General features: G+C 30.2%; 1 protein-coding gene and 1 long non-coding RNA gene across 2 annotated transcripts; both read right to left on the bottom strand.

Moving 5' to 3' along the window:
* Positions 1 to 340: 340 nt before the first annotated feature.
* On the bottom strand, positions 341 to 2,684 carry LOC125077394. Its single transcript, XR_007120742.1, has 2 exons — positions 1,015 to 2,684; positions 341 to 978 (listed from the first exon to the last, which is right to left on the bottom strand). It is a non-coding gene; the product is annotated as an uncharacterized LOC125077394 (long non-coding RNA).
* A 125-nt stretch (positions 2,685 to 2,809) lies between these two features.
* Positions 2,810 to 13,149, bottom strand: LOC125077393 (transmembrane protein 18). Its single transcript, XM_047689321.1, has 4 exons — positions 12,957 to 13,149; positions 12,283 to 12,400; positions 10,423 to 10,571; positions 2,810 to 4,886 (listed from the first exon to the last, which is right to left on the bottom strand). Exons 1-4 carry the CDS (start codon positions 13,011 to 13,013, stop codon positions 4,767 to 4,769), a joined length of 444 nt encoding a protein of 147 aa, XP_047545277.1. The 5' UTR covers positions 13,014 to 13,149; the 3' UTR covers positions 2,810 to 4,766.
* Positions 13,150 to 13,652: the final 503 nt, after the last annotated feature.

Below are 13,652 nucleotides of genomic sequence, written 5' to 3'. Positions count from 1 at the left end.
TTGTTACTCATCACAAAAGAACGGCTGAACGGATTTTGATGAGGTTTTGAATGGAGATAGCGTATTCCCTAACTTAACATCACAATCACCCCCTATTATTTCATATGTAGATACAGTATTCATATAATACTATCGTCATCTGGCAAACGTTTTCCTACCTTTTATATTGTCCTGTTTAATATACGAAGATGAAATGCTGAACGTCATCTAGTAAGTTGCACCAAAATGTATAAGATAATACCATACGTATAAATCTCGTCAACTTTATTGGTGATCGGTCAAATTATGTCGAAGTATATATTTTAATCTCTAAGATTTTTTAATAAATAAAACATTTTACTTAACATAAATTTTTATTTAAGCATTTATTCATCATCGCCAATTAGTTAACTGTTAGTACATGAATTAGGCAATATGCTATCGGTGTAAGAAAACATGACGTTGACAACTATTATATACAATATAAGAACTAAAATTGCATATCTTAAATAAATACTTATTATCTTTAGAGTACCATGTACATTTTAATTTTCAAGTATATTCTTACACTTACGAATTTCACTATAAAATAGTTTCGTAAACACTAAAAAAGCGAATTCAAGGTAATACACAGATTCAGTTTAATACAAATGTAACAAACGTGATGTTTTGATGTATTTGTGAAAAAAATATCTGTTCATAAATACATACAACAATTATTAAAAAAATACACTTTCGTTTTTTAGAGAACGTTTCGACGAGTCTCGATGAAACTACAGTTTCCGTTGCTTTCATTGCGGAGCGGGATCTTCGAAACGTGTTCTTCTCGAAACAGAATAAAATTTTGGAAATCTGAATATTTTATGATAATATTACGAACACCAGCTCACATTGCTATCTTATGGTACAAGTACCATATGACATTATGAACCCCAACAAAAATGGAAATAAAATAATGCCTTAAACATTTCCAGTAAATGAATAATTCCAGAGATAATACTATATCAAGGTATTTTTGATAGTTCGGTATTCAACTTTTTTTAAAGAAATAGTTGCCAGTATATAACTTATAGTAAAAATCAAATTACAAACTACGATTAACAATTGTTTGAAATTTGATTTTATTTAAAAAAAAGTAATAGAATTATATTACTTTTGGGAGTATAGATTGAGTTAATTATCTTTTATGAGAGCAATATGCTTTCGTTATTGACAATCAGTCTTCGCTGCACATCGTTAATCTTATAACGAGAATGGACGTAATTCAAATTGTGTCTATACCTCCCATCACCTCAACGACGACGATCATTATTAATATCAAGTCAATATATGAGTGACTTTACCTTAAAAATGAATGCGTATGCAAATTCAATTAAATCCTTTTGCGTCAGAACCGTTTCAATAAAATGTTACACATAGAAACGAACCCAGACACGACATTTAATTTGTATTAATTTGTACACAAAGATGTTTAATGTCAATAAAATGCATAATTTTATTGAAGTATAATAACAAAAAAACGTTGCAGTAATATTTTTCTTAATTTAGGTCATACAATCTAAACGGTGTTACTAGTTGTGAAAATTCTAACCACTTAATAACTATATCCATTACGTGACATATCTACATTGTTTTTTATATTAAATATAAAAACATAAAAAGTAAAATCGTTTATATGTATATTTTTAACAATGGTCATTTGTTTTCGAACACAGAATTATCCTTTTGGTGTTCTATATCAACGCTGCACTTATAAAAAGCAGACAAAGACGGAAATAAAAAATGGAGACGAAATATTTACAGCGCCTTACAAAACTTATCTCCTTTAGCAAAACATATTCTATAGATAACTGTAAAAAAAAAAAAACGAAAATAAATGTCGGTCGACTTTTTAAGAACGCAGCGTTATATATTTTATAGGTCATCTGTTTACGAACAAATGCACCTAAAGAATTACTCTTACATTAATTTAGAATAGTGACTCGTTTTAAATTCAACAATTTCAGCCTATAATGCGTTGTATCAGGCAAGTTTACATCGAATTATCAGCCCTTACGAATTAAATTTATATTACAAATTACATATCACACAAAAAAAGAAAATGTTCTTTAAACCGATGATTTTGTCAATCGAGAGATGTATGTCAATTGCACGAGTATAAATTGTTACATCACCATTCCAGCGAGTGACACGTGCCGTGTATCATGAAGTACAACACTAGTTGAGCGGGCACGTGCGATTAGCCGTAAAACTTTACAGTATCGCTCTCTCAACTATATAGATCTATAAACTCACGAGCGAACGAGCGTCACTCGTAGAATCACGACGATAATTAAGCGTGGAGGGGCGCGCCTTCGCGAGAGAATAGATTTATATCGATTAGATTATTATTAACGATTGAGTTCAAGAGAAACCACGGTTAATAAATTATTCACATTTCTATGTATACATGTGATTATCACGTGGCGTTTAATCTGTTAGCAATTTTATATTATTGTTTAGCAAGTGTACTAAGGCACTTTATTTATTTGGAAGATGTATATAAAGGTAATTTTATGGCACATACAAAACATGTTACACACTGAACTATTGTATAACGTTATTTTTACTTGGTAACTGGTATTTGAATTAATTTAATGAATGTAACGAATATTTTCAAAAGAAATAATTTCAAACTTATTCATTCAAGCAAATGAATAAAATATTACAAACATTATAAACATTTTTGCGTAAATTTATCATCATCAAAATAAAAACAAATTGCTAATCGCAAAAATTAAACTTAACGAATAATTACATAAAATACAATTACATTTTAAATATCACGGATCCAGACTAATTAAAATTTAATAAGTCTACATTATAAAAAAAATAAAAATATATATACCTATATAATGATGCTTTAAAGTACTTAAGTACACGGCTTCTATCGAGATAATTATTTGTTATTATCATTATAATCACACGTAAATTATACCTTCTAACATATTTAAAAAAAAACGGATTAGAGTGTCAACGATAATACATAATTATCAACTAATCGTGCTCTTTTAATGGGAAAGTGTCGTATCTCCCATGTAGTGCTGTAAAACATCGATATTTTAATAACGATTATTTTCAAATTAATTTCTTAAGAACCAATGAAATAAAAAAAAATTGACATAGATTACATATGAGTTAGTCATAAGTAAGGCAAGATTTAACCAAACCGCATAAAAAACTAGTTCATAGACAATTAATAGTAAAACTTCTTGCATAATAAGTAATCGTAGATTCTTTGTTAATTCTCACATTCGTGTTTAATGACCGTAAAAATAATTTAACACGCAAGATTTTTGTTTAAATTTTCACGTTAGTGATTCCAAATTTAAATTATAAATATACTAGCAGTTCGATAACAGTAAAAATGTATGTACATTTTCGTACATAATTATTTGTATAACTTGAGTAACGCGCATTCCGTTATTACAAAGATGACAAACAGTAAACAAACTTCGAAATATGAAAACATCCGGAATTAACTAGCAAGAGTGAGTAACTAGCGTGAAAAAAAGGATGGAATTAAAGTCATATTGAATACCTACTAAGAATATTGACACAGATTGCAAATTTTAAATATAATCATTTTGTCTTCAATCGCCTTACTATGAACAATAATTCGGTTTTTATACGTACATTACACAAATGTGTACCAATTACGCAATAAATATGGTTTTATATAATTGTATAATAAAACGTGTTGTAATAAAACTAGTCGGAAATATATTTTAAAAATATCTTCTGTTCCAATATTTAGCTAAACATTATCTTTGAACTAAATTAAAGAGGAAATTTTCAACATTTATTTCTCTGAACAGTGTTAGAACTTGCAGTCAAAGTTTAACACAAAGAAGCGGTATGTTTTACTTAATAGAACTTACTCTTATATTAATATCTTAGAATATTTGAATGGATATTCTCTTGACATTATGTTTACGCACAAACACCAATTTTAATTAAACTTATATAATAATATTTATATAATAACAATCATTAAATATTGCACATCTTATTATGGCCATTGACAATAATTGACGTAGAACACATAGATATAGTCATCATCACGTTACCAATTTAATACAAAACAGAAAAGAAAAATATTAGGAATACTTTATTAATATTCAATAGAAAATGTTAAAGGTAAACAATATTATTGTTGTTTAGAAAATTATTTTATTTTCGTATAACAAATTTATCATTGATTTAGTCAAGAGAAATAGGAAAAATGATTATAATATTAGTGAAAGAAAAAAAAATGTCGCGTCGATGATTATAATAATAACGTGAATAGGTTCGTTACATGTTTTCTTTTACATGTATATACGTTACATGATAAATTAGAAAACCATAAACTTCATAGAACACAGTTTTATGTGTATACCGGCTCGAAGGACCAAAATCTTAATCCTACATAGTGGGTTATTGAAACAATAAAAAGCAGCACATCTAACGCGTTACTATTAATATCTTAACACTAAGAATTAGAAAACATATTTCTGCGAAAATCCAATACACAACGCAACACATCGCGATAAAATCCACCCTAAAACTCACTAAAAGTTTTAACGCTTAATCATTTTCAATGAACGTAATAAGCCGTTAGTAAATAAGCGAATAGGTTTAGGATAAAATATTCATCGTCAAATCGAAATAAAATCTTGTAAAATCAGGATACCTTGCCTCAGATGTTAGCAATCAGATATCAAATCAGTTCCGATATTAATACACTATAATACAGTTTATTTTACTTATTCCGCCTTCATGTGCAGCTGCTGCTCTCTGTGCATGTTCAGTTCTTTGAGGCGTTGTCTGAGCTGCGCTTTCTTCAGATTTGTCATTAGTTGTGTAGATTGGTAGAGCCATGAACCCTGGAAATATTTCATTGGTGTTAAAATTCAATATTGTTTATACTATCTATAATTCATAATTATTATTTTAATGGGGACTGGCAGAAGTCTAGCTGGCAGGGTCTAGGCCTTTCTAGCGCTAATTATACTTTATATATCGGAGTATAAGATATAAAAAAGTAATCCATGCCTTTCCTTGTAGATCAAGCATGTTACATATAAAATTTCTTTTCCATACAATATTTTTAATTCACTTGTGTTTTACCTGTGTTACAGTAACAGACGGACAGACACACAAAGTTACTTTTGCATTTATAATTTTAGTATACATTGTGAACTATTTAACCGAATAATATGCAGTTCGCTAATATAAATATTTTTTGTCCTTCTGTTCTTTAAGTGTCTATGAAGAAATATAAACAGATGTTTTCAACTTTTTTTTAAATGGTAACTCTATAATATATCATATTTTAATAGCGAAACCAGTTTCACGAGAAATATAATTGCCATAATTGATGATATTATCCTTCGTTTTCTTTAGCGTTTAAAAGTTTTATTATCCGTTGGTTTTAGCTCAGAATCTGAGGAAACACAAGCTATCCCCACTAATGACTAAATCTACGAGCCGATCGAGGCAATATCACATTGATTACTATTTTTTATAAATACTCAAAGCTAATTGAATATTCGTTTCATTTAAAGCATATCGAATAAAAAAAAAACATGATTAACCGATCGAGCTCGTTTTTTTTTTAAATACTTCGAAAGAGGATGAGGTCAAATAAGTTTGACAAACAACGATTTTTAAAATGTCTACTATAAGATATAGGAAGTATATAAATAAAAATAAACTTATATATTATAAAATAAACTTATATATTATCCTTTTACATTACATTTTGCTAGAATAATACAATATATATATATTCTTTATTGCACTTAAAAAGACATTACAGAAAATAACAAAATAGAGAAAACATAAGCAAAGGCGGACTTATCTCTAAAAGAGATCTCTTCCAGTCAACCTATGGAGGTGAGTGATAAGAGTCAATCAGCGGGCAATGTAGTGCATCATTACTTATAAAAAAATATTTATATAAATACACATTCATACACATATATATATAAATATATACACCAATACACATATATATATATATAAATAATATAAATATATATATATATATAAATATATAATATACATAGATACACACATATTAATATCAAAGTTTATGATGAAGGGTAAACTTGTGTCAGGAAATGCTGTCTTAATCGTTTTTTAAACATATCAATTGTAGTACTGTCCTGTATGTATTTAGGAAGTTTGTTCCATAGTAGCGGAGCTCGTACTGTGAACGACTGAAGTCGAAATTTGCTGTTACTCCGAGGCACATCGAGCATCGTAGTGATGCAAGAACGCCTGGAGCGGGTTGAAGGAGGAAGCAGGTTGAGGCGGGAGCTGAGGTATTCAGGAATATTAGGGTTTGTGAGAATATTGAAAAGGACCGAAAGGATGTGCATATCACGGCGAAATCGGATAGGTAGCCATTTAAGTTGAGCGCGGAAAAGAGACACATGGTCGTACTTACGTAGCCCGAAAATAAAGCGAATAGCAAGATTTTGTAAGCGCTCTAACTTATTAAGCTGTTCCTCTGTCACATCCAGAAAGCAAACATCAGCGTAGTCGAGAATAGGGAGAAGAAGAGATTGAGCGAGCATAATTTTGGTGTTGAAAGGGAGAAAATATTGGAGACGTTTGAGAGAGTGAAACGTGAAATGCATACGTTTACTAACATCGTTGAGATGAGACGTCCAAGACATGTTGCAGTCAATGATCAGGCCCAAGTTTTTTACATTTTCATGATAGGCTATTGGAACCCCAGCATACTTGATACAGGGCACAGATGGCCAGTCAATTTTGCTTCTTAGCCTACTGCTACCAATGATCATTGCTTGTGATTTGGCAGGGTTAACCAGTAAGCCAAAAGATTTGGCCCATAACTGAACAGCCAAAAGGTCTTCGTTTAGGCAGTCAACAGTCTCAGACAACTCACTCAACTGACAATGACGATACAGCTGTAAGTCATCTGCATACAGATGAAAGGGAGAAGAGATGACACGTGAAATGTTATTAATGAAAACAGAAAAGAGAAGTGGAGAGAGTATGCCGCCTTGAGGAACACCGGCAGATAAGTTAGACCAATCAGACGATGAATTTTCTGTTTTCACGCACTGCCGGCGCCCGAAAAGATAAGAGTGAAACCAATCAATGGTAGAGGAAGAAATATTAACCGCTCGGAGGGTACCAAGAAGAATGTCAAAATCTACAGAGTTAAAAGCACTGCTGAAGTCTAAGAGAACAATTACAGTAAGCTTGGTGTTATCCATAGCATACCGAATGTCCTCAGTTATATTCAGCAGTGCTCCAACAGTGCTGTGAGATGGACGGAAACCGGATTGGAAAGGACACATGAGGTTGTTGATGGTAAAGTAGGAGTACAGTTGTTTGTGAACTATAGATTCTAGGACTTTTGATAGGATTGGCAGTATAGATATGGGACGGTATTGAGAACAAGAGGAAGGATTGGAGGTCTTCGGTAGCGGAATAACGTAGGCGTTCTTCCAAAGTGTTGGGAAGATATTGCACGAAAGTGAGAAATTAATAATGTGAGTGATCACAGGTGCAATATCCTCCAGCACAGGAAGTATCATATCCAGGCTTAGATTATCGCTACCGATGGCTTTTGTGGAGATAGATCGGACATTCCTCTTAACAGTTTCCTCCGAGACTGGTTCAAAAGTGAAAGGAGGCAGGTCTGGTGGAACAAGATTAGATAGATACAAAAGAGTAGCAGACTTAGTGTCAGGATCTAATGTTATAGGTGGCGTGCTGAAGTGCTGATTTAGTTCATTGAGGTCCACGGTAGTTTGAAAGCTATCCGTGGTCTTGCCCACACCTAATGACCGTAAGAATCCCCAAACTTGCGCTTGGGAAGTATTCTGAAGTCTACTATGAATATAGCGGCGTTTAGCATCCCTACACATTCTGTTGCAGATGTTACGAAGTTTTTTGTATTCGTCAAGATTTTCCTTTGATGGTAGTTTTTTATGTCGAGCTTTTGCTCTGTCACGTTTAGCCATAGTTCTTCTGATCACTGGCGTTAACCAGGGAGCAGGTGCATGTTTCATCCGTACTGGTCGAGCGGGTGCATGTTTATCAAATATTCTAATCAGCTCAGTAGTTAGTGATTCAACCATGGCATTAACATCATCAGCTGAGAATAGTGACGACCAGTCGACACATTTCACATCCTCTCTCAAACGATCCAGGTCCATATGCTTAAAATCGCGCAGAAGATAAATTTTGCCTCTAACCTTTGTAGGACGCACTTTGTAAGTGAGGAAAATCAGATCGTGGTACGAGAATGGAGCAGTCATTTGACCGTGGGAGGAAACAAAATTAGGGTTAGAGACGACAATTACATCAATTAGGGTTGGTCTACTGTTGGGAAAATAGTGTGTCGCAGAGGACATGGGGAGAATGTTTAAATTAAGTGATGACGTTAGCGTTTTTAACTTTTGTGCTCTAGAGTTATTCTTTAATATACAAGTGTTTAAGTCGCCCATACATATGACATGGTCATACACAGGGACGAGATTTTCCAGAACACCTTCTAATATGTCAAAATAGTTAATTTTATCATTTGGACAGTATAATACCCCCAGCAGGATCTTTTTATGGTGTAAAACTATCTCCAGGAAAAGATACTCCAGGAATCCTTTTGTTTCTGAGGAGGAAAGAGAAACTACTCGGGCAGGAATGTCACTGCGAAGGTAAATCCCAACGCCACCCCCACACTGAACAGTGCGGTCATTACGGAAAAACTGGTAGCCAGGAAGAGCACAAATGGTAGATGTAATCGACGGTTTTAACCAGGTTTCAGACACCAGAATTCCGTCAACTACGCCGTTGCTGAAGGAAGTGAGAAGATCGGAATAGTGAGCAACTAAGCTCTGCGCGTTAATATGCACTATGGATAGGAGATTAGAATTATTAAATATTTTTGGCAGCTTCACTTCAAGTGGTTCTGAGTCCGATGTCGAGGTGTTGCTACTACTACTCGAGATACTCAAGAATTCATCTGACGAGCAAGAAAAATATTCTTCATCTAAAATCATTAAACTTAAAATATATACTTATATCTATTATAATATAAATAAAAATAATATAAAATAAATAAATATAAAAAAAATAATAATATTAAATACAAACAAAAAAAAAAAAAAAAAAATAACAACTAACTCGAAACACAAACCACAGGCATAAGTTGACTGAGAAAAATGATTTTACACTTCAAAATGAACACAACTAAAACAAACAAAAAATAAAGAAAGTGTTAATATTTAAAATATAACAAGTTAGTAGATATAAATGAAAACTATAGAATAACAAAAAATAAAAAGAATAAAAATTCACAAATAATCTTACGGCTCAAAAGACTCGAATCCAGACTTATAAACAATGACGTCTGACATTCAACATTGAGTTGTCAGTTGTCACTCTTTAACAATATTAAGATAGCGGTAGTAAAAAAAAAATAAAATTATAAAATTCATTTATAAAGTAAAATAGTTAATATACGTAATAATTATTATCTTAAATTTTTGGTTTATTTACATTTTTATTTTGAGATAAATCTTACGATCAAATTAAAAGTGCTTAAATAATTTAGAATTCGAATTCGACACTCGCACGTAAATATTTTATATTACCTATCTGAATAGATTACAAAACAACGTAACCTTTGGATGTCCGTTTAATCTTACAATCCGTATAAACGAATGTATACGGCTTAATAGCGATTTAATGAGTGTTGTTTTTTTTTAAATTTAATTACGCTGTTATATATACACTGCAGTCTTTCAACGGATCGAGTAACGTAATTAAAGTAATGATATCTTTGTATTGTTAGCATTGTTAATCTTCTGAATTTATATAACAAAAATTATGAATCATAAATTTACAATGCAATTGCGTTCTTAATATGAAGAAATAATTATAACCATTCCGGTCACTTATGTTATTTATAGCGTTATGTTATTTATATATTTTTGACGGTAAATAAAGTAAATTAAACCATGAATGTTTAATAATAATAACATTAGGAACACTTATAATTCATTTGTAGTTAGATAAAAATAACTTTGTAATGAATTAGTTGCCCGTTCTGACTACGTACGGATAAAATAAGCATTCAAATATTATTGCTTCTAACTTTAAATAACAAAGACTTTCATACAAAAACACCCCTTCCACTTCCCCCTTAAAGTTTAAGCATATATTGCTTAAACTTTAAAATCAATCTATATTCCAAATTTGAACTTTCTAGATTATGATAAAAATCAGTCAGGACATCGATCTTATAATCATAGTTGTTATATTAATATAATCAAAGAATATTTAGAACGGTTATAATCGAGGAACTCGTAGATAACGTACAATCATCGGACCATGGCGTGACTGTAATACGAGATACGAAAAAATATATCAACTTACCACCATTATCATGCAGTTCAGTAATATAGGTATACAGAAGACGACCGATATGAACAGGCCTTTACTATCGAAGTATTGCTGCCTTGAAAATAGATTCCAGTTCCTTGCGGCAACTTCATTTATGCTCTCCGAAAAATAAACGAGCAATACTGCAAGAAAAAATATATAAAAATACACTTTACAAATTTTGAGTTATAATCCCTATACAACTTTACTTTGATTAAATTTTTCAACATAAAATATCATATTAGATTTACTAACTTAACATTTAAAATTGAATAACTTCTGAATCTGATTGTTTGGTTACATCGTTATATTTGACATTTTTATTTTACTCTTATATCATTTGATACCAAAACAATATAAGATAAAAGTGGTCATATAAATATATAAATAATACTTCATTAATTAAAATTTAGATAATAATTTCATATCTGAAATAATTTGACAGGTAGAAAACAGTCACAAATTATAATTATGTCTGAAGAGCAAGATAAAAAGACCTTGGGTTAAAGATAAGAAAAATGTAAATAATATGAATAAACCAGTGAGCCATTACTCTAATTTTTCACTAATTTAATGCAAATATGTAGATTAATTAAACTAAATTCTTCAAAAGTTTTATTACATAGTCGCACTGATTTCAGCCAATACGAACTGACATGTGAAAACATTACTTATTTATAATATATAGATTGCTTTATCATAAATCACCTGATTTATGAAGTATATATACCAATGGCAATCACAATAGTGTTTCATTTTATTGTATCTATAGATTTTGACATATAAAATCAATTGAGATATGTCCCTCTTTAGCAACTTTAAATAAACCATTGTGAGGATTCCTAGATTTAAGTAGATTAAGATGAGCTAATTTCCACAATTCCTACACTAACATATCATATAAATACAATGTGAAATCAGTAGGTAAGCCAAGCAAGTGATATATTTAACCAAACATTTGCAAAACTAAATACATTAGAATTTAAACAATGAATATTTATAATTTTGAACACTCTTCGACTAACAATGTTAATTGTCAAGCGAGGTTTATACAAGCATTGTTAAAGGTCAAGAACATGACATCAACTTTCTCGAATTGTTAATTCTTTTTTTATTCAAATGTATTGTTTTTAGTTATTCAATAAAAATACTTTAGAATAAGTATATTGCTTTTGAATTAAACAAAACCAAAAACACAAAGCATGTTAATTTCAATTTGATTCGATTAATGAATTTGATCAACATTCACACTGTTTTATTTCTCCGAATTGATTTCCTAATATGGAAAAATTAATACAAATTTCATAGCAGAGTATTTCTTCACAAAATGTAGCTACAAAGCCATATATAACATATTCACTAGTAAAAAATGTACTATAAATTGTTTGTGCAACAAATGCTTCAGAGAATTTAATTTCCACAAACCAATTGCTTAGCATTTAATAAAATAAAATAAATAAATTAAAAGAAAAGATGGAGGATAAACAATTATCTTTATCATTGAATCTGATTCAATATTTTGGTAGTATGAGCTACATCCATGTTTATAAACTTTGTACAAACATATCTACATTGAAGAATATTTGTTGCAGAATTCCAATTTTCTAACATAGAATGAAAACATCAAATGTCAATAAACATAAGTGTGTACAATACAATTACTACTTATAACTGCCATACATACACAATAATGGTGTTGATATTCCTAATTATCTGCTAATGATTACTAGTGAATATGTAGTTTAACATTTCAATAATTTTATATTCTTATGGTAATCTCTATATGAATAATCATGCTAATATTACAAAACAAAATAACTTTTTAAAATAAAAATGGATTATTAAAATACTTACATAATGTGATGAAAAGGATTATTTGAAAATTGCTATAGTTCCTTGTTGAAAAACATGTAAAAGTAACTAGTACATGAAAAGACAAGAGAGCTATGAGCCATGGGTCTCTCCATTCAATCTGAAAATAAATAATATATTATAATAATAATATATATATCAGACTTATCATACACTAGTTAATTTCAAAGTACAGTCTTTATAACATAATATAAATATAAATGATGTTTATATCCAGCATTTAAACATAAAAGGCAAGTCTTTTAAATAAATGCAAAAAAATGGTATATTTAAATTCTAATAATTCACAAATATGTTTTTAATTAAAATATTTTACATTACTAAAAATTTAAATGTAAAAAGGTAGTTATTCAAGGATTTAAAAAGATAGTCGTATGTTATATAAAATTAGACACGACCTCAATACTAACTAAGAATTATAGAAAATAAAACTTCATATTAAACACAATTATCACAAAAAAATACGATATATAAATAGAAATAATATCAATGTATATTTTTAAAATTAAGACCTGTAAATACTTTTTTTAATGTGAAAATTTCGAATAATACACTTTAAATATTTATTATAGAGTACTTAATGCACAATCCTTATATTTTTAGTAACGTATTTGCCGCATCATTCGGTGGACTGATGGAGTCAACAAAATACTTACACTTTTAATGTATGAAACGAAATCTGATATTTCATTGACTTCGATAAAACCCTCCATGATTTTATTCTTTTGAGATTTATCACAAAATTCACCGAGTGTATTTACTTTACGTCCTCAGATTAATCACTAATTAAAATGTATAGTCACAGAAGTTAGTAGGAGTTTGAGAGTAACACAGTAAAGACAAAATAAATTTGACAAAGCGATAAATAAAACAAGTACCTATAGAGGCACAGATTATATTACAAAATAGAGTATAGTAAAATTATAGCGATTCGAATTATATATAACTTTGGAAACGAACGGTCATATTAAAGTTGTTTATTTAATAAATGCAATTGCCTGATTTATTAAAACAATTCTTCCATCTTGATATAACTCATATAACTCAGTGCAAACTCGGCACGTTGCATTTTAAGGCTCATCAACTGCGAATGAAGCCCAACCTCGCTATAATTTTCTTTTTATTTTGCCATCAAGATTATTCTTGATTATAACAGCGCTGCGAACCGTCTGGTACAGGTGGCATTTGAATTTAAAACGTGCAACGCTAAAGGGACTATCTTGTAGTTTCAGCAATATTTATTGTATAAAAATGCGTTGCGCTAATTTGAGAAATGCGGTGGTTGGTTTTGTAAATAGTAATAACATAAAACGTCCCAATACAAAACAAATTAAATAAAGAAGTAACATTTT

Source organism: Vanessa atalanta, chromosome 3, assembly GCF_905147765.1.
Source record: "Vanessa atalanta chromosome 3, ilVanAtal1.2, whole genome shotgun sequence".
In the NCBI taxonomy this organism is placed as follows: Eukaryota; Metazoa; Arthropoda; class Insecta; order Lepidoptera; family Nymphalidae; genus Vanessa; species Vanessa atalanta.
This window is presented reverse-complemented; position numbering and strand designations above follow the sequence as displayed.